Genomic DNA, 21,853 nt, shown 5'->3' on the forward strand with positions numbered 1-21,853 from the left:
AAAGAAAGAAAGAAAGAGAGAGAGAGAGAGAGAGAGAGAGAGAGTAAAAAAGACAGACAGGGAAAGACAGAGACAGAGACAGGGAAAGACAGAGACAGAGACAGGGAAAGACAGAGAAAGAGAGAGAGAGAGAGAGAGGAAGAGAGAGAGGAAGAGAGAGAGAGAATTAAGCAGTGAAATGGAGCTGAGCCCCCAATCCTACCTGCGGCTTCCCAGAGAGAAAGCCCCATCCCAACCCAGTGGAAAGACAGCCAGTGTGGATCCGGCTGTTGCCTTGCCTCTCCTTGCAAAGCCGTCTTGAAAACCCAAACCCACCCAGTTCAGTTTGGGATTTGGCCAAATTCAGTGCGCAGCCGCAGTTGAAAGCTGCGCTTGAAGATGCCCCGAGAGTTACCTGCAACAGCTTGCTCACGCACTGCGGGTGTCCGTGCTTAGCCGACAGGTGCAACGCTGTGAAGCCTGCGGAGAAGGAAGGAACATGAGATATGGGGTTTTCATTATAAGACAATGGCCAGTGTCACATTCTGGATTAGTTGCAGTTTCCGGGTCACCTTCAAAGGCAGCCCCATGGAGAGCGCATGACAGTAGTCCAAGCGGGAGATAACCAGAGCATGCACCACTCTGGCCAGACAGTCTGCAGGCAGGGAGGGTCTCATCCTGCGTCCCAGATGGAGCTGCCCTGGACACAGAATTGACCTGTGCCTCCATGGAGTCCAAAATGACCCCCAGGCTGCACACCTGCTCCTTCGGGGGCACAGTTACCCCATTCAGGACCAGGGAGTCCCCCACACCCGCCCGCCTCCTGTCCCCCCAAAACAGTCCTTCTGTCTTGTCAGGATCCAACCTCCATAATAATAGCTTTTGCACCCTAAACCCACCTGCACCATCGGTCGTCATGGCATCCGCTCCGTGCGCCAGCATGACTTCCAGGCAATCTGTGTTCCCTTTCGTTGCAGCCAGGTGGAACCTGCGGAACAGACCGACACTTGATCTGTGATTCCAGCATCGCAAGGGGTTGGGCTAGATGACTCGGGAGGGCCCGACTCTACAATTCTAGGATTTCCCTGTTAATCCAGGGTCCCTGGGGTCGAATGAACCAGTGGCCTAAGCACCTGGCAGATCGAGGTTTTAGAAGCCCCTGGGGTATTGCTTGACAGCAGTGGTCTCCTAGTGGACAGTTGTGAGGTGGGCGGTGGGATTTCCTGGGGGGTCATCGGATGAAGCTCACCAATTTAAATAAATACAAATAAATAAACTTAGCAGTTTAGAACTTTGGAAATCCCCGCCACTTGAGATTAAGCAGGTGCAGGGGTCAGGCTGGATGACCCCAGGGAGCCCCCTTCCAATTCTACAACTCTGAGATTAATTGCACAACTTCACAATGGCTCAGTCGGTAGATCAGGAGAGGCTTTGTCTCAGGGCCATGGGTTCGAGACTCGCATCAGGCCCCTTTCGGCCGTGCGATTTCCCGACGCTGTGACATGATTTTATATCTCCTCGCAGACATAGATAAGTATGTGACCTGGCGTGTAGCACTCTTTGCAACTGCCGCTAGGAAAATTAGAGTAAATTATATAGCCACCAACTGTAAAGGAGATGAATTTATTTGACCCTAAGCTATATTCTATCTTTATCACCAAACTCCGAATATAATTGCACATTGCATTAATTAACATTATTTTTTAACGTGGTGATTTTAGCCTATAAATTTTACTGTTTAATGTCTTAACCTGTATATTAAGGTCCTTTCAAAGCTCTGTTCAGAGTAGGTAATGTCTTGAATCAATAGCTGTCAACGTTTCCCTTTTTCTTTAAGGGAAATTCCCTTATTCCGAATAGGATTCCTCGCAAGAAAGGGGGAAAGTTGACAGCTATGGCTCTTGATAATATAAATGTTTTTTGTATTAATCGAGCATATTTTCTTTTAATTGTTGAATGGGTCTGTGTGCGTTGCGGCAGCCTTTGGCTAAGTGCAATAAAACTGACTGACTGATTGTGAAATTCAGGTTATTTGGGCTTACGCCGATTTCCCTTCCGAGTCCAGCTTGGTGGGGACCAGGCCCTTTCGGACGAGGAGCGAGGAGACACGGTCGGCGTCATTGTATTCCACCGCCTGCAGGAGTTTCTCGTCATTTTTGCTCCAGTCCTGGCTCTGTAAACCCAAAAAAAAGGAAAAGGAAGAAGAAAAAAATAGCAAAAAGGTCAAGCCTTTTTTGGATCAACACGCCTAGAATGAGAGGTTTGCGGAGCGTGCCAAACTGGCAAATTTAACAATGGAAATGGAAATTGAACCATGGAAAGCAGAGCTGGAGAAGAGGCAGGTTTTAGGCTGGACTGGGAATGTTTTGCAGACAAAGAGTCGTTTTAAACATTTAAAAACCGGTCGAAGGGATGGAGGGAAGCCAAGAGCTCAGCAGAGCAAAGGATTTATTTGTTTTGTTATTGTGTTAAAAAAGAAATTAGTAAAAATCATATTAAAAAGCTAAATAAACACGACGCAAGGAAGATTTGAACAGGGAACAGCAGGGAAATATGCATTTGGGAATAAGCAGGAAAGATGCAAGTTTGGCCATCACTGATCTAGGAGGAACTAAAAAGAATGCTAAAACACATATTTTTAAAGAAAAGGCTGCTATGCTTTGCAGAATCCTCCTGGCCTCCAGATTGCAGATTAATCACTCGTATTCCCCGGAAATCACCTGGTTTCCACAGCAACGTCGGTTAATCCGAAAGGACCTGGTTTTCGAAGGCCGGGTGCCCAGGACAAGGTCGCTTGACCTCAGGAGACGGCAAAAGCTTTCCAAGTAGACTGGCCAGAGGAATCTCTAAACCAGCTCTTCCCCTCCCATAAAATGCACACAAACCCCTGGGCTTTGGGGTGCTGAAATGTCCTCTGTGCTACGCTACAACTCCCAGCACCCGGCGCGGCCGAAGATCAGGGATGAAGGCAGCCAGAGCCTAGCATCCATAGGGCACCGTGCTGGTTAACTTAGCGGTTCTCAACCTGTGGGTCCCCAGATGTTGTTGGACCACAACTCCCATCATCCCTGAGCTCTGGCCTTGCTAGCTAGGGGTGATGGGAGTTGTAGTTCAACAACATCTGGGGACCCACAGCTTGAGGGTACACAGGGATTGCCTCGACTTGCTCCGTAAAACAAAATATAAATACTTCCTTGCACCAAGACAGATTTGAGAGTTTTTTTCTTCTTCCCTGCTCAGCTCACATCCTCTGAGTGTCTCTGTTTTCCAAGGAGGGTACCAGATTTACAGAAGCTGTCCCGGTTTCTGATCTGATCTCAGAATGTCCCACTTTTCCTTAGGACGTCCCTATTTTCATGGGAGAAAGGTTGGAGGGGATGGAATAGGACGTCCCTATTTCCAGGGGAGAAACGTTGGAGGGGATGGAATAGGACGTCCCTCTATTCATGGGAGAAATGTTGGAGGGGATGGAATAGGACGTCCCTATTTTCAGGGGAGAAACGTTGGAGGGGATGGAATAGGACGTCCCTATTTTCAGGGGAGAAACGTTGGAGGGGATGGAATAGGACGTCTCTCTTTTCAGGGGAGAAACGTTGGAGGGGATGGAATAGGACATCCCTATTTTCAGGGGAGAAACGTTGGAGGGGATGGAATAGGACGTCCCTATTTTCAGGGAAGAAACGTTGGAGGGGATGGAATAGGACGTCCCTATTTTCAGGGGAGAAACATTGGAGGGGATGGAATAGGACGTCCCTATTTTCAGGGGAGAAATGTTGGAGGGGATGGAATAGGACGTCCCTATTTTCAGGGGAGAAACATTGGAGGGGATGGAATAGGACGTCCCTATTTCCAGGGGAGAAACGTTGGAGGGGATGGAATAGGACATCCCTATTTTCACGGGAGAAACGTTGGAGGGGATGGAATAGGACGTCCCTATTTTCAGGGGAGAAATGTTGGAGGGGATGGAATAGGACGTCCCTATTTCCAGGGGAGAAACGTTGGAGGGGATGGAATAGGACATCCCTATTTTCACGGGAGAAACGTTGGAGGGGATGGAATAGGACGTCCCTATTTTCAGGGGAGAAATGTTGGAGGGGATGGAATAGGACGTCCCTATTTTCAGGGGAGAAACGTTGGAGGGGATGGAATAGGACATCCCTATTTTCACGGGAGAAACGTTGGAGGGGATGGAATAGGACGTCCCTATTTTCAGGGGAGAAACGTTGGAGGGGATGGAATAGGACGTCCCTATTTTCAGGGGAGAAACATTGGAGGGGATGGAATAGGACGTCCCTATTTCCAGGGGAGAAACGTTGGAGGGGATGGAATAGGACATCCCTATTTTCACGGGAGAAACGTTGGAGGGGATGGAATAGGACGTCCCTATTTTCACGGGAGAAACGTTGGAGGGGATGGAATAGGACGTCCCTATTTTCAGGGGAGAAACATTGGAGGGGATGGAATAGGACATCCCTATTTTCAGGAGAGAAACGTTGGAGGGGATGGAATAGGACGTCCCTATTTTCAGGGGAGAAATGTTGGAGGGGATGGAATAGGACGTCCCTATTTTCAGGGGAGAAACGTTGGAGGGGATGGAATAGGACGTCCCTATTTTCAGGGGAGAAATGTTGGAGGGGATGGAATAGGACGTCTCTCTTTTCAGGGGAGAAACGTTGGAGGGGATGGAATAGGACATCCCTATTTCCAGGGGAGAAACGTTGGAGGGGATGGAATAGGACGTCCCTATTTTCAGGGGAGAAACATTGGAGGGGATGGAATAGGACGTCCCTATTTTCAGGGGAGAAACGTTGGAGGGGATGGAATAGGACATCCCTATTTTCACGGGAGAAACGTTGGAGGGGATGGAATAGGACGTCCCTATTTTCAGGGGAGAAATGTTGGAGGGGATGGAATAGGACGTCCCTCTTTTCAGGGGAGAAACGTTGGAGGGGATGGAATAGGATGTCCCTATTTTCAGGGGAGAAACGCTGGAGGGGATGGAATAGGACGTCCCTATAAGTCTGCAAGTAATCCAGAATGTGGCAGCCAGACTGGTGACTGAGAGCGGCCACTGAGACCATTGGTCACCAGTCCTGAAGACCTCCATTGGCTCCCAGTACGTTTGGGGGCACAAGAAAAAGTCCTGGTGCTAAATTTTCAAGCCCTAAACGGCCTCGGCCCAGTAGACCTAAAGGAGCGTCTCCACCCCGGACACCGGGGTCCATCTCCCAAGGGCCTCCTGGTGGTTCCCTTCCCTCAAGAAGCGAGGTTACAGGGAACCAGGCAGAGGGCCTTCTTGGTGGTGGCACCTGCCCATCAGATGTCAAGGAGAGAAAGAACTACCTGACTTTTAGAAGACATCTGAAGGCAGCCCTGTTTAGGGAAGTTTTTAATCATGTTTTTAATATTCTGTTGGGAGCCGCCCAGAGTGGCTGGGGAAACCCAGCCGGATGGGTGGGGTATAAGTAATAAATTATTATTAATAATATTATTATTTCCCCTCCTCTGTCGATTTATGGGGCGGGGGGAGACGGCAGGGACCAGTGATGTCCGAGAGCTGCTGTCTCAATGGTGAGCATCCGGCGAACAGGGGAGTTGCAGGCCTCCGAAGAGGGGGGGGGGGGGTCCGTGTCCTTAAAATATCCTAAGCTGGGGCTTCCAAACTAGGTTGGATTAGAGGATCCCACCAGCCAGCTGCCAAGAAGAGTGGAAGAAGGGCAACCGTTGTAGAAGGGAAAACTTAGGACGCCTTGCCCCCCCAAGAAGGTGGAAAGTGTGGACCAGATTTGGGGGGGGGCTGGGGGTCACTGCAATAGCAGAGGGCAGATTCTGGCAAGCCCCAAACCCCCTTTTGTGGAGCTTTTTGAGAAACGGTTCTCTCTTCTCGCGTAGGTATCCTTGCCACGACCACCTTGAGAGGTGGGCCAGTCTTAACACTTCCCCCCCCCCCACTCTGCCGGGGAAGGGGCAGAGAGAGGCGGGGGGGGCGCGCTGAGAAATATGGAGCTGGAACAAAAATAAAATCCAGAATTGCCCAAGAAAGATGTCAGATTGTTTTTGTGTGCCACAACTGCAGCTAGAATTTTGTCGGCCAAAAATTGGAAATTACAAGAAGTCCCAACAGTGGAGGAATGGCAGATGAAGATGATGGACTTTTTGGAGCTAGCCGACCTGACCGGAAAAATCCGTGACCAGAAGGAGGAGGAGTATCAAGAAGAATGGAAGAAATTTAAAGATTATTTAGCTAAATATGTTAAGATAATTTAAACAGAATTACTCGCGAGTATCAGATTGGCCTAGGACTTAAATTTGTGATGTTGTAGAATACTACGGTAAAAGTTAAAACAAAAAGAAAGAAAGATGTTAACTGACCAAGTAAATTTTGTGTGAAAATAGTTTTGGAAAAGTGCTGCAATGATTTATATGGAAACTCAGCCAGGGGGACTCCAGGAAGTCACCTAACAATGTTAACAAAAATGGAATTATTGCAGTTAAGATAAATGTCTGTTTGTTTGTTGATTTTTTATATACTTGTTTGTTATAAATTTGGAAAACTAATAATTTTTTAGAATAAAACCTGATTCAGAGCTCTGGGTCATAATTTATTTATTTATACCCTGCCCATCTGGCTGGGTTTCCCCAGCCACTCTGGGCGGCTTCCAGCAAAAAATTACAAATGCAATAGTAAAACCCTTTCGCTGAGATTCCTGTGTCGCAGCGGGGTTGGGATGGATGACCTTTGAGGGACCCACCCCTCCCAACTGTACGGTTCTAGTGGGTCATGACCCAGCCGTCATGGGGCCTTTTTTCCCAGCACGCATCCTCTTTTCTGGGTGTTAGCTAAAAAGCTAAGAGAAACAGCAAACACTGGGAAATAGAAGGAGAAGCGTTTTTCCTTCCACAGGGTAACTTGGCTGTAAATGAAATAAGGAATCAATTGATCTCCGTTCAAAGTTATTTCTCAGGTGTCTATCCTTGGGAAGGTGAAAAAGACTTGGGGGTGGAAGTCAGGGGTGTTGCAAATGGAGAAAAGGAATGCAGAAAAGGGCACATTATTGGGTTCTTTAAAAAAATAAAACAGGTAGATTTAATAACGGGAGAGATTTGATAATGTAGGTAGAAGACAGAAAGCAGCGAGACGCAGGTTTGAATTCCGGCTCCCTAAGGTGACCTTTGGGCCGGTCCCCATCTCTCAGCCTCGCAGGGTTGTTGTGCAGCTGAAATGTGGGGAGGGGAGGGAAAAGATTATCCCTGGAAGGCAAGGAAAGCTAAAATTGGACTGTAACGAATTAAATTAAATGAGAGAAAGAGAGAGAGAGAGAGAGAGAGAGAGAGAGAGAGAGAGAGAGAGAATTATACGTCCCCGACTTCTTCAGCGGATGGGGATGAAGAAAATTGGCCGTTTGCCCAATGCAACAAAGAAGGATTTATTCAGGGAATACTGGGACAAGGAATATATATTTATATATTCAGGGAATATTGGGACAAGGAATATATATTCAGGAAATACTGGGACAAGGAATAAGGGGCAAATTCAACTCTATCTTCCCTGCCCAAAAACAGAAATCACACAAAAAACACCACCCCTATTCCTTTCTCTCCCCTGCTAAGGCTCTATTCATGGAGGGGAAAGCATATCTGTATGTATCCAGCCCCCCACCACCACCACCACCACAGAGCATGTACAGAGTGCATCTCCCTAAAGGCTGAATTCCACCCCACCCCACCCCGCTCCCCCAAGGCATCGTCTTTCACCAAAAACCGAATAGATAAAATGCGACGGTGGTCATTCGGCTCCGGACCAGGACAGAAGAGATGGTGCAATTGCTGGGGGGGGGGTCATCGGAGGGGGAGAAAAGGGAGGAGGATGGGAGGTGGGGGGGTTCACAAAAAATGCAGAATTGGGGAGGGGTAGCCTACCGCGAAGGAGGAAGCAGCGCAGAAGCAAATTTGCTTCATTGTCCCTCCCAGAAAGTATCGGGTAGCCATCCATCCGATCTCAGCCGGCGGCGCAGGAGGAAGGGACCAGGGCTGAGGGATGCAGGGGAAGATGAAGGATGCTGGCGAGCGGTCCTGATGCTGGGATAACGGGCAGCAAAGCCGGCTTGCAGCAGCAGATCAGAGGCCAAGGGAGGAGGAGGAGGAGGAGGGAAGCGTCTCCCCCCAGCGGCAGGAGAAAGCAGCCCGGTTCCCTCCCGCCCTGCAAGGTCCTAAAAACCCCACGGCAACCGGAATCCTTCCGAAGGGACCGCGGGGATCAGCTATCCAGTAGCAGGTTGTTCCCCAGGCTTCCTTGCCTGGACTGAAGTTCATTCCAGATAAGACAAAGAGGTTCTATCTAGTAGCAGGTGGTTCCCCAGGCTTGCTTGCCTGGACTGAGGTTCAATCCAGGTAAGACCAACTTGCAAGGTCCTAAAAACCCCACGGCAACTGGAATCCTTTCGAAGGGACCGTGGGGATCAGCTATCTAGTAGCAGGTGGTTCCCCAGGCTTGCTGGCCTGAACTGAAGTTCAATCCAGATAAGACCGAGAGGTTTTAGTTCAGGGGTCAGCAAACTTTTTCAGCAGGGGGCTGGTCCACTCTCCCTCAAACCTTGTGGAGGGCTGGACTATATTTTTTGGGGGGAGATGAACAAATTCCTATTCCCCACAAATAACCCAGAGATACATTTTAAACAAAAGCACACATTCTGCTCGTGTAAAAACACCAGGCAAGCCCCACAAATAACCCAGAGATGCATTTTTAAATAAAAGGACACATTCTACTCATGTGAAAACACCAGGCAGGCCCCACAAATAACCCAGAGATGCATTTTCAATAACAACAACTCACATCAGACTTCTTAAACCTGGCCTTGAGACTCTTCATCTCAGCTGCGTTCTTGATTTCTGAAACAGACAGGTTAAGAGATCTTAAACATGTAGGGTATTTCTTCAGAAATAAGTCCAAGGGTCTTCGAGTTAAGCATGCCTCCTTTGGGACAGAAATAACCCGGCCCCCGTCCTCTGCAAACATCCCAGCTGGATTGCTGGGCTGCCCTTGGAGACAACCCAAAACCTCCATCTGCCCCCAAAGGCTTCCTGGCAGAGTTCCATTAAAATCCCATCTTTTGAGATTGTATGGGAAGGGTATAAAAAATAACCTTATTATTATCATTGGGCCCTGGATAACTGGTATTAGAAGGTCAGAAGAGACCCTTTTGGCTGATTCTGCTGCCCTCAGAAGCTCAGGGGAGAGGACAGGGCCTTCTCTGTGGCAGCTCCAGAGGGGCACCACTAAGAAGGACCCGCCAGCCGATCGTAGGGTCTGAGATGGATGCTCTTGGAGGTATTTGGGTCCAAAGCTGTTTAGGGCTTTTATACGCTAGGGGACTCGGCTGCAAATAAAGCGTTTAAAATTAGTAGTAGTAGTAGAAGAAGTAGTAATGTGTTGTTAAAGTACAATATACAAAGGCGGCACCAGATGGCGATGGTTGGCTATGCAAAATTCAACATCTTTTTCAAAACTTTTCCCCCCCAAAAAGCAGGTTTTTTAAATATACGGCTGTGGATTCCACCTAGGACTAATCCTAGCAGAATTGTGATCTCAGCTCCGAGGCCTTCCGTGTTTCGCACCCAGGGTGCAGAAGCAGGCGGTTGCTTGGGGGATCCATCCCACGTGGGACGCAAAACCAGGACTCGGTTCTCTGGATACGGCCGGGCCGGCCTGTTCCCCATCCCCGTGTGGCCTAATTAGAGGGCGTCTTTGCGCCGCGCTAGGGGACAGAGACGAACGCCATACTGCTTTGCAATTTGATTGGTTTATCCAGGGGAACTCAGCTCCACATGGGATAACACAACAGCCAACAGGGGGCTGGGAATTACCTGTAGTTTCTGAGAGTAAGCCGGGCTCTAAGAAGAATCTTGCAGAGCTGGAAATGCAACGGAAGCGACTGAGCGTCTGCAACAACTCCTATTAGCAAAGGTCACAACATGAATATTGGGTAGCTCAGCCGGTAGAGGACGAGATGCTTCATCCGAGGGTGGTGGATTCAAGTCCTGTGTGGGGCAAAAGATTCCATTCAATCCCTTCCAAAGTTTCTCCCATGAAAATAGGGAAGTCCTATTCCATCCCCTCCAACGTTTCTCCCCTGAAAATAGGGACGTCCTATTCCTGAAGCTGGACCATTCAGGGCTGTCCAAAGGAGAAGGAATCTTTGGGTAAACCACGGAACTCCTTGCCACAAGACACAGCCATGGCCAACAGCTTCAGACGAGGGCCAGACAATTTCCCAGAGAAAGAAAAGGCAGTCTTCAATTTTATGTTTCCCCCTCCGCTGTTGAGAGGTAGAAAATGCTTCTGGGTACCAGTTGCTGGAGGAGAGAGCTGTGTGCGAATTTCCCTCTAAAGGTGGACCTCTGCACAGAGAGGATGCTGAGATAGATGGCTCTTTGGCCTAATCCATCTCCAGGATCCCTTTTTCCTCTCCCATTTCCTTTTGCAAAACTTACGGTAGGTGGTCTCCCGGTGGGGCGGCCCTTTGCCTCAGTTTCCCCCTTCGTATGTTGACTTTGCAAGCGCCTTGTGCTCCTTCTACGAAGGCGAGAGACAGGGGAAAAGGGGGGGAAAAACAAGATCGGAGGGATCTCCTTACTGGAGCCTGGCTGAAAAGGAGTTTCGACATATCGGGGTCCTTTTTCACAGCAGCTGGACGTCGTCCCCACCAATGAGCGGCGGATCCCAGGGGAACGGCCTCTCCTGCCAGCGGAATTGAGTTACCACCTGTAACAGGTAAGGTTACCATCCCAGCCTAAGCAGGAGCTTAAGATCAGCCTTGTCGCTCCGTTAAAAAGGGGGAAAGAGGGGGTCAGGAAGGGAAAACAATTAGGGTTTTTAAAAGGCAGGGTTGTCAGCTTTCGGGTAACACAGGGTTCTGAGACATGAAGGTATTTGAACATCTTTTAATAAAATAACATTTTATTAATTTTCTAAAAACAACAATACAAAAACAAATAAAACAATGCAAATTGACTTCCCTCTAGTCCCTTCCATGGTTCTATTATTTATCGACATACCACATGTCCATTATTAAATTTAAAACCTATTTTCATAGAATTGTAGAGTTGGAAGAGACCACAAGGGCCATCGAGTCCAACCCCCTGCCAAGCAGGAAACACCATCAGAGCACTCCTGACATATGGTTGTCAAGCCTCTGCTTAAAGACCTCCAAAGAAGGAGACTCCACCACACTCCTTGGCAGCAAATTCCACTGTCAAACAGCTCTTACTGTCAGGAAGTTCTTCCTAATGTTTAGGTGGAATCTTCTTTCTTGTAGTTTGGATCCATTGCTCCGTGTCTGCTATTTGAACCTATTTACCTAAATTGATTGTGATTTTATGTAAGCTGTGTTATTTTTACTGCTGTTAGCCGCTCTGAGCCCGCCTTCTGCTGGGGAGGGCGGGATATAAATAAAAATGTTTTATTATTATTATACATTCATAACAAAATTACAAGCAATCTTAAAACCCTGCTAATGTATTGAACTGTGTACAATGCTTCTGTGTATATATGCAATAGACATCTTCCATTGCATCTATGCTGCCTGTTATTTAATTCTGATTCATGTTTACGGCGACTAATTCCGCTTTTTAATTGCAGGGATTATAACGATGGAGCAATTAATAACACTACATAATACGATTTGGCAATTAATGACATGCATCATGCTGTTGATTTAAAACCAAAAGTCATCCAGGTGGCATGTAAGGCAGAAGCGAACATGTTGCAGAATTCAAGTGTAAGATAAAATATATGCAAAGGGACTTGACAGGAAGTCATAGTTGAAGAGAAGATTTTGGAAGATAAAAGGGGGGGGAAATATTTACTTTCATTATTATCATTTTGTGTGCGGGTGTGGGTGTGTGGGTGTCTGCACATATGTGTGTTGTTGTATGCAATGTTTGGGAGGAAATAAGACGGTAAATAACAAATAACAAACTAAATATTGATGTATGTAATTTTTATTTCTTTATTATATTTAGTGGTAGTACGGCTGTATTGTTTTTTGTAACATAAAATCATTCAATAAAAAATTATTTATTAATTTATAAAATTTATTAATTTTTTTAAAAAAGAGCATGTTGCAGAATTTAAAAAAAACCACTCAAAATATATCTCACAATGTAACAGAATAAATAGCATTTGGGCAGTTCTGCAAGAAACAAACGGTGCAGCTACGATGGCGCCCGCTAGATGGCGCCGGCGCTAAACCAGGAAGCGGCTCCATCTGCCAGGAACCAAGATGGCGCCGCCAGCCTCCTCCTCCTCCTCCCGAAACAAGCATGGAGACGACGGCGCGGATAAAACCGCGCGTGCGCAGAAGGAGGCTTTCCGTCTGGCTCCTTTTTTTTCGGACACGCCCCTTCCGGTGGGCAGTCTTTACCGGAAGCTCCTCAACAAGCGGCGGCGAAACTTTTATTGGCCGAGGGGAAGGGGGAACAGCCGGCGAGGGGATGTCAGCGAACTACGCGGCGGGGCTGTCGCCTTACTCGGACAAGGGCAAGTGCGGCCTCCCGGAGGTGAGCGGAGGGGACGGGGGGGCCGGGTAGGAACGGTTGCCATGGATACCGAGACTCCCCCCCCTCCCTCCTCCCATTGGACTCTGCGCGGGGGGGGGAGGGGCGAGGAGGGCGCCTGAGGGAGAAAGGCCTGGGAAGGACCCGGATGTTGGGGGGATGAACGGGAAGGACCCGGATGTTGGGGATGAACGGGAAGGACCCGGATGTTGGGGGGCTGAACGGGAAGGACCCGGATGTTGGGGCTGAACGGGAAGGACCCGGATGTTGGGGCTGAACGGGAAGGACCCGGATGTTGGGGATGAACGGGAAGGACCCGGATGTTGGGGATTCCCTTCCCTCCCCTCCCCCTCCCGCCTCTTGGTTTTAATGTTCTGTTTATTTATTTTTTATTATTTTATTCATTTATGTTTCCAGTCTGTTTTGCTTGTATGTATTGCTCTTTCCTGTAAGGTCCCTTCATAATAATAATAATAATTTATTCTTCATACCCCGCCCCCCACCTGGCTGGGCTTCCCCTGCCACTCTGGGCGGCTTCCAACAGAATATTAAAATACAGTAGTCCGTTAAACATCAAAAGCTCCCCTAAACAGGGCTGCCTGCAGATGTCTTCTAAAAGTCAGGTAGTTGTTTACTTCCTTGACTTCTGATGGGAAGGCGCCACCACCGAGAAGGCCCTCTGCCTGCTTCCCTGTATCCTTGCTTCTCACAAGGAGGGAACTGCCAGGAGGCCCTCGGAGCTGGACCCAGGTGTCCGGGCAGAATGATGGGGGTGGAGACGCTCCTTCCAGTATTCTGGGCCGTTTAGGGCTTTCAAGGTCAGCGCCAACACACTGAATGGTACTTTCCCTCCCTATAAAACTTAAAGCATTAAAAACTTCCCTAAACAGGGCTGCCTTCAGATGTCTTCTAAAAGTCTTGTAGTTGTTTATTTCCTTGACATCTGATGGGAGGGCGTTCCACATGGCAGGCGCCACCACCGAGAAGGCCCTCTGCCTGGTTCCCTGCAACCTAACTTCTCGCAGGGAGGGAACCGCCAGAAGGCCCTTGGGAGATGGACCCCGGTGTCCGGGGTGGAGACGCTCCTTCAGGGATACTGGGCCAAGGCTGTTTAGGGCTTTAAAGGTCAGGACCAACACTTTGAATTGTGCTCAGAAACGTACTGGGAGCCAATGTAAGTCTTTCAGGACCGGGGTTATACGGTCTCCACTCCCAGTCCCCAGTCTGGCTGCCGCGTTCTGGATTAGTTGCAGTTTCCGGGTCACCTTCCAAGGTAGCCCCACATAGAGTCCCTGATGGGGAAAAGGCAGGTTATATAAATAAACAGAGGAGAGTAATTGCAACTTTCCCACTGACCTATTCTGCGCTTCCTCTTCCTTCCGCCCAACCTCCCATTCAGTTTTTTGATCCTCCGGACGAGCTGGACAGGAAAGTCACCCAGCTGGCCCTCTTGATCCGGGATGCTTCCAACGTGGTTTTCCACACCGGGGCTGGCATCAGCACGGCTTCGGGAATCCCAGACTTCAGGTGAGCGGAGCGACAGGTATTTGGGACTTGGGAAGTCTCTACACCCCCCCCCCCCAAGGCCGCTGATTTGTTATGGGTCACCCACGAAGATACTGGGTAGCAGCCCTTCTGTCGGGTAAAGATTTGCCCCTCTGTTCCCTGCAGAGGCCCCAATGGTGTCTGGACCATGGAGGAGCGGGGTCTGTCCCCGAAGTTCGACACCACCTTTGAGAACGCGCGGCCATCCACGACCCACATGGCCCTCTTGGGGCTGCAGAGAGCCGGCGTCCTGCGGTTCCTGGTCAGCCAGAACGTGGACGGTCTCCACGTACGCTCGGGATTCCCCAGGTAAGGGGACGCTTCCCGCGGCTTTGTGCTTTGTGAAGAAATCACTTTCGTTAAGCTCTGGGACAGCTCAGGGGGCAGAGCATGAGACTGTCGATCTGTGGGTCGCAGGTCCAAGCTATCTGTCATGAATGCCGTGCTCCACGATTCTGCGATTCCATGCACATTAAAAAAAGCAAAGCCTCTGGTCTGATCTCAGGTCCTTTTACAGCATCAAGCTGTCAAAGTTCCACACCTTTTCTCCTCCTCTTCTGCAGGGACAAGTTGGCGGAGTTGCACGGGAACATGTTTGTGGAGGAATGCATGAAATGCGGAAAGTAGGTACCCTCTCCGGCGATGTGGGTCCCTCGGCTTCCTGTGGGCGGTGGTGGTGGCAGGGAGATTGCTCCCCCTGGTTCCAGCTGCCTCCGTTGCAAAATTAAATGTGAGGATGTGGCACAGCAGGGAAAGGGGGAATCAAAACGACTGAGGTTGGGTGTGGGGGGGGAGGAAAGGCCGCAGTATTTGGGGCCTTAATGCAGCAGTGGGGAACCTTTTTGCCACTGCCCAAGACGCTGCTGAATCACTACTCCCACCATCCCCAACCGTCGATCGTGCTTCCATGCAGGGGGCCTGGTGGGAGTTGTAGTTTGGCGGTGCCTGGAAGGTCACATCTGGCAGCCCAAAGGCAGCTCTCGCCAGCCCGGGTGTTTTGGGAACTGGTAGGACAGTTGCAGAGGGACGCGGGTGGCGCTGTGGGTTAAACCACAGAGCCTTGGACTTGCCGATCTGAAGGTCAGCGGTTCGAATCCCTGCAATGACGGGGTGAGCTCCCGTTGCTCGGTCCCTGCTCCTGCCAACCTAGCAGTTCAAAAGCACATCAAAGTGCAAGTAGATAAATAGGAACCGCTCCGGCGGGAAGGTAAACGGCGTTTCTGCTCTGGTTTGCCAGAAGCGGCTTAGTCCTGCTGGCCACATGACCCGGAAGCTGTACGCCGGCTCCCTCGGCCAATAAAGCGAGATGAGCGCCACAACCCCAGAGTCGGCCACGACTGGACCTAATGGTCAGGGGTCCCTTTACCTTTAAGATGCTGCTGAACCACAACTCCCACCATCCCCAGCCATCGATCGTGCTTCCGTGCAGGGGGCCTGGTGGGAGTTGTAGTTTGGCGGTGCCTGGGAGGCCACATCTGGCAGCCGAAAGGCAGCTGTCACCAGCCCGGATGTTTTGGGAACTGGTAGGACAGTTGGCCTGGAAAGGTGGGTGGGTGGGTCAGGGAGGAAAACCCCCCGACTGGAATGGACCTTTGCTGCAAGGTCTGAATTTCAGGGGCAAGCGGTGGATCGAAGAGGGCAGGGATTCCTCTTCTCATGGCATGACTCTGCTCCCCGCTTGCTCCCAGGAAACCTCCACTCCTCCCTCTGTTTGTCTTTAAGGCAGTATGTGAGGGACGCCGTGGTGGGCACCATGGGCCTGAAGCCCACCGGCCGGCTGTGCGACGTCTCGAAGCGCAGAGGCCTTCGGTCCTGCAGGTACGTGGTGGGGGAAGGTTAGGGCTAGTAATTGTCTATCATATTTTAATAGCCGCCACACAAAAATTTGACCACCTTGCGAGTTATACCATGGGGTTGTTCTCTGGCAGCAAGAAACTCTTCAGAACGTGCCGTGCATGTCTGGGGTATCGCACCTAGCTGAATAGAATTAAGCATTTCAAATGAAACCCACAAGTTTGTGTTTCTTGTTTTTGTTTATCCATCTAAAACTCTCCCCACCCCAACCCCGCTTTTTCTCAAAAGAGGGAAGCTAATGGACACCATCTTGGACTGGGAAGATTCCCTGCCTGACCGGGACCTCAATCTGGCAAGTGAAGCAAGCAGGTAAGGGTATTTTATTTTATTTATTTTTATTTTATTTGTTGTTTAGTCATTTAGTCGTGTCCGCCTCTTCGTGACCCCCTGGACCAGAGCATGCCAGGCCCTCCTGTCTTCCACTGCCTCCCGCAGTTTGGTCAAACTCATGCTGGTAGCTTTAAGAACACTGTCCCACCATCTCATCCTCTGTCGTCCCCTTCTCCTTGTGCCCTCCATCTTTCCCAACATCAGGGTCTTTTCCAGGGAGTCTTCTCTTCTCATGAGGTGGCCAAAATATTGGAGCCTCAGCTTCAGGATCTGTCCTTCCAGTGAGCACTCAGGGCTGATTTCCTTCAGAATGGAGAGGTCTGATCTTCTTGCAGTCCATGGGACTCTCAAGAGTCTCCTCCAGCACCAGAATTCAAAAGCATCAATTCTTTGGCGATCAGCCTTCTTTATGGTCCAGCTCTCACTTCCATACATCACTGCTGGGAAAACCAGAGCTTGAACTATACAGACCTTTGTTGGCAAGGTGATGTCTCTGCTTTTGAAGATGCTGTCTAGGTTTGTCATTGCTTTTCTCCCAAGAAGCAGGCGTGGCTGCTGTCACCATCTGCAGTGATCATGGAGCCCAGGAAAGTAGAATTTATTTTATTTTTATTCATTTATTTTGTCCCCTGCAGGAGAGCCGATTTGTCCATCACTCTGGGGACGTCTCTGCAAATCAAGCCCAGTGGAGACCTTCCTCTGTTGACCAAGAAGAAGGGAGGGAAACTGGTGATTGTGAATTTGCAGCCAACGAAGCACGTGAGTTCAATTCGGGCCTCACCGGCAGCTCAGGAACTGCAACCAGTCTTAGAAACTCAAATATATCAGCTAGGTGCCAAATGCCTCCTTAAACCAAGGCTGCGGTCGGCGAAACAGAATGTCTAGTTGTCCCGATTTAAATCACGAATTTGGTTATCACGATTTAAATCACTAGTCAGTAAGACTTGATTTAAATCGTTTTATTTTATTTTACAGAAAGACTCAGCCTTGCTGGTATCATCTTAATATTCACAACCAGAGTAGTTTTTACAGTTGTATCCAAAATTACTGATTTGGTTATACTATTAGAAATACATAGACCGGTAATTACGAAATTATGGTGAGGTTTAATAAGTTAACTTTTCTGCTGTACTTGATTGGAAGGAGAAAAACAACCATTTCCTTAATAACAATTTAAACAATTTATTTAACTAAAACAATGACGTTATAGCGTATGTCTCCATGTTTGTTTACTGATGCGGTTAAACAATTTTCAAAAAAATAAAAACTTAGACTGAGTTTAGGCACACATGGGAAACTTAAAACAAATCCTTATTTCCTGACGAATAGCCTTTGGTCTATAATGTAACTTAAATAGAAAATCTTTTAAAAGATTCCTCCCTCCCCAATAAAGCATTTCATTTTAAAAATCCCATTTAAATCAAATCCGATTTAAATTTTAAAAAATCCGATTTACATTTAAAAATTCTGATTTAAATGAAAAAAAATCCAATTTAAATGGGAAAATCCATTTTTGAATTTATTTTTTTAAAAAAACCCCGTTGATTTTCATCCACCCTGCTTCGTAGGCCGCCTCGGCGCTGCCAAACCCCGTTCCCCACCTCTCTCTCTTTCCCATCCCTTCAGGACAAACACGCTGATCTGCGGATCCACAGCTACGTGGACGACGTTATGGTGAAGCTCATGAAACACCTCGGCTTGGAGATCCCCGAGTGGACGAGGCCGCTGGTGGTGGAGAGCGCGGAACTCGCCGAGACCAAAGCGTTCGCCAAGCCCGGCACGGACTTTAAGTTCCCGACCAAGGCGGAGTCCCTGGGGGAAAACCCGGAGGACGGCGCCTCTCCGAAACAGGAGCCCTGTGCGACTCCGGACAGCGACCGCGTCGTAGCCAAGCGTTTGAAATTGGAGCCTCTGCCCACCTGATGGATCCCATGCGCAGTCGTCTGTCTTAGAAACATTTTTTTTCCTTGTATATAGGACTTTTCAAAAGACCATCCCTCCTTGTTTATGTGGGGGTTTTTTCCCCACCGTAGGAAAGTTTGTCTCCTTTTCACAAGTCTACTTGCACGCTCCGTCCCCACGAAATCGCCTCCAAGACCTCATTTGTACCTAACGAGGCAGCCACAATTTCCCACTGAGGAGTCTTTCCCCCCCCCCCCCACATTCTCCACCCTCCTTCCTGTGCCGGCGGAGAAGTTTCATCCGCATACGGACAAAAAAGCATTTATTGGGGGAAACTCATACTAAAATGCCGGCGGGTTTTCACGAAGTTAAAAATAAATCACCAAATTCCTGGAGAATGGTATTTAAGTTCAGGGGAAGTGAGCAAATGAGGGAAACCAAAAAGTGGCAAATTTGTCCATCTCTAATCCAAAATAAGCACTATAATAGGAGTGGAAGAATCAGTGAAATTATAAAATGATGATTTCCCAGAAGCAATTTTCCTCGAGTTACTGGGCCTGCTACATGAATTTTTGGTCATGTCAATGGTTCTTTGAAGCCTTAACCCAAGGTATGTTGTTATTATTATTATTATTATTTATTATACGAAGACACTCAGCGGATTGACCCAGCCACTCTGGGTGCTTGGTGCTCAGAATAAAGTTTCCCTGCGTTCCCTTGGCAAGCAAACCACTTTGGGATTCTTATTTATTACGATTCTTCCGAAACTGCCTCTCTGCCCGACAAACAAATCGGAACCTGGCCCAGGTGTGGTTGTGCAAACATGTTTGGAAAGCGAGCTCAGGGAGCAAAAGAGCTCAAGTGCCGTGGGTCGTCACTCAGTCTCCCCTCTGCAATTACAGAAACAGCAGTCATTGCAGCAATTACTTTGCTGAACGATGCCCAAAGGGAGCAAAGGACAGGGCCAGTTTTCCTTCGCTCTCTGCAACTTTTGCAGCTGGTCTCTCTGCTGCAGCTGCTGCTGCCCCTGGAGTCTCAGACCTTTGCTCCTCCAAAACGCTTCCTTTCCTTGGGTGCAGCCACAAATAGGGAGGGGGGCACTGAACTAGTTGGTGTTGTTGAGTCGTTTAGTCGCGTCCGCCTCTTCATGACACCCTGGACCAGAGCACGCCAGGCCCTCCTGTCTTCCACTGCCTCCCGCAGTTTGGTCAAACTCATGCTGGTAGCTTCGAGAACACTGTCCCACCATCTCGTCCTCTGTTGTCCCCTTCTCCTTGCGCCCTCCATCTTTCCCAACATCAGGGTCTTTCCCAGGGAGTCTTCTCTTCTCCTGAGGTAGCCAAAGTCTTGGAGCCTCAGCTTCAGGATCTGTCCTTCCAGTGAGCACTCAGGGCTGATTTCCTTCCGAATGGAGAGGTTTGATCTTCTTGCAATCCATGGGACTCTCTAGAGTCTCCTCCAGCACCAGAATTCAAAAGCATCCATTTTTTGGCAGTCAGCCTTCTTGATGGTCCAGCTCTCACTTCCATACATCACTACTGGGAAAACCAGAGCTTGAACTTTTGTTGTTGAGTCATTTCATTGTGTCTGACTCTTTGTGACCCCCCTGGAGCAGAGCACGCCAGGCACTCCTGTCTTCCACTGCCTCCCACGGTTTGGTCATGTTCGTAGCTTCGAGAACACTGTCCAACCATCTTGTCCTTTGCCGTTCTCTTCTTGCAGTCCATGGGACTGAACTATTGGCTTTGCCTAAACTCAAATCCCCCCCGGTCTAATATCCCAAGTGCTGCAAGATCCCAAAAGCGCCTGAACTAAAACGGTCTATCAAAAAATTCACTCTGGTGGTTTATCACCACAACAGCTACTCACTTTGGGTTTTGGTAAAGCAAACAGTCTAATTTGTCGGCGCCTAATCGAGCGTCAGAACAACTTGGCCACAATAAGGAGATTTTGCCCATGGCATGACAATTTTCCACCTATGCATTTTGACACTCTGGCACCCTATCTACAAAACCTAGCAATTCTAAAATATAGACGCGCTTTTACCCTTGGAAGATTGAATGTCTTGCCCTCGGCTGGACTTGAGGGACCAGGTTTCTTCGCTTTCTGAAAGTCTAGAAAGCATTTGTTGAATATTATTTTTTGCTCCGTCATTAAAAACTCTGAAACAGCAGTGATAATCAGTGGTTGTTTTATTGTATGTGTTATATATAACATCTCGCTTTCAGGCCGAGGGAGCCGGCGTTTGTCCACAGACAGACATTGTTCTTTTGTTTCCAACTTTTCTTTCTAACTTCCAGTACAGTGGTACCTCGGGTTACATACGCTTCAGGTTACAGACTCCGCTAACCCAGAAATTGTACCTCAGGTTAGGAACTTTGCTTCAGGATGAGAACAGAAATCGTATAGTGGCAGCGGGAGGCCCCATTAGCTAAAGTGGTGCTTCAGGTTAAGAATAGTTTCAGGTTAAGAACGGACCTCCGGAACGAATTAAGTACTTAACCCGAGGTTCCACTGTACTTCTGTCTTGTGGGGGGTGGGAGATTTTGGTGTTCAGGTCTTTTCCTGACGATGCAGCCTTCCTTTTTTTTGGGGGGGTTGTCTTTTCCCTAGCAAGAGCTGCAGGGGGGGTCTCTGTGCCTATTCAGCCCCCTTGCAGGAAGGGGGGACCCCCAAGAGGGAGACCCCACCCCATGCTGGGGGTGTCTTTTTTGTGGGGGGGGCGGCGTTAAAGGCCCCACTGTGTTGGGGGGTGGCCCCCTCCCCCCGGACTGACGTGGACGGGGAGCTTCTCCGGGGCGGGGGGCGCCGCTCCCCCCATCCTGGGCCCGCGGCTGCTCCCCCGGCTGCCATTTCGGCGCGCCTCCTCCTCCCCGCGACCGCGCGCACGCTCGCTCTCGAGAGCCAGGCCGCGCGCCTGCGTCACCACGCAGCGGCACGTCGCGAAACGGCCTCAGCAGCCCGGCTTGGGAAAGGCAGGCGGGGAAAGGAAAGCGGGCGGAACCTTTGTGGCGAGGGGAGAGGGAGGAGGCCGGAAGGGAAAAGGGACCGGACCAAAACAGACAAAGACCGGATGCGAGGGAGGAGGGGGAAGCCGGAAGGAGGGGGAAGAGAGAGAGGGAGAGGCCTAGAGCGGCCCGGACAGAGAGGAGCAGTAGAGAGGGGAGGAGGGAGCGGGGAGAGAGGTGGAGACAGAAGGGAGAGGGAGATAGGAAAGAGGGACACACGCCCTCAGAGGGAAATCGTGAGGGGTTCTGGGTAGGGAAAGGGCTGTAAGAGAGGATAGACGTAGGAAAGGGTAGAGGGGCCTCAGAGGTAGGAAAGAGGTAGAGCTCTATGGTCCCTCTGCCCCTTTCCTACCTCTCAGGCCCCTCTACCATTTTCCTAGCTCTATCATAGCTCTATGGTCCCCACTTCCCCCCAATTCAACCTCTGAGACCCCTCTACCATTTTCATAGCTCTGTGGTCCCCACTTCGACCTCTGAGTCCCCTCTATACTTTTCATAGCTCTGTGGTCCCCAATTCGACCTCTGAGACCCCTCTACAGTTTTCATAGCTCTGTGGTCTCATAGGCCACAGAGCTATGAAAAGTATAGAGGGGACTCAGAGGTCGAATTGTGAGAAGTGGGGACCATAGAGCTATGAAGAGTGTAGAGAGGTCTCAGAGGTCGAATTGTGAGAAGTGGGG

The 21,853-nt window shown here is 49.4% G+C and overlaps 2 protein-coding genes across 2 annotated transcripts in view; one reads left to right on the forward strand and one right to left on the reverse strand.

Annotated features, from left to right (window-relative positions):
• Positions 1–8,079, reverse strand: part of ANKRD24 (ankyrin repeat domain 24) — a 31,110-nt gene extending 23,031 nt beyond the window's left edge. The window contains exons 1-4 of the mRNA XM_079961077.1: positions 7,900–8,079; positions 2,022–2,152; positions 879–967; positions 395–459 (exon numbers count right to left, since the gene is read on the reverse strand). Of these exons, the coding sequence (XP_079817203.1) occupies positions 395–459; positions 879–967; positions 2,022–2,152; positions 7,900–7,968 (354 nt within the window). The 5' untranslated portion in view covers positions 7,969–8,079. The remainder of the gene's footprint in view (positions 1–394; positions 460–878; positions 968–2,021; positions 2,153–7,899) is intronic.
• A 4,324-nt stretch (positions 8,080–12,403) lies between these two features.
• Positions 12,404–18,267, forward strand: SIRT6 (sirtuin 6). The gene is made up of 8 exons (XM_079960865.1): positions 12,404–12,537; positions 13,934–14,061; positions 14,206–14,388; positions 14,643–14,702; positions 15,802–15,897; positions 16,162–16,242; positions 16,899–17,022; positions 17,890–18,267. The coding sequence occupies exons 1-8, from the start codon at positions 12,472–12,474 to the stop codon at positions 18,184–18,186; spliced, it is 1,035 nt and encodes a 344-aa protein (XP_079816991.1). The 5' UTR covers positions 12,404–12,471; the 3' UTR covers positions 18,187–18,267.
• Positions 18,268–21,853: the final 3,586 nt, after the last annotated feature.

Source organism: Podarcis cretensis (assembly GCF_951804945.1).
Source record: "Podarcis cretensis genome assembly, chromosome: 18".
NCBI classification, from domain to species: Eukaryota; Metazoa; Chordata; class Lepidosauria; order Squamata; family Lacertidae; genus Podarcis; species Podarcis cretensis.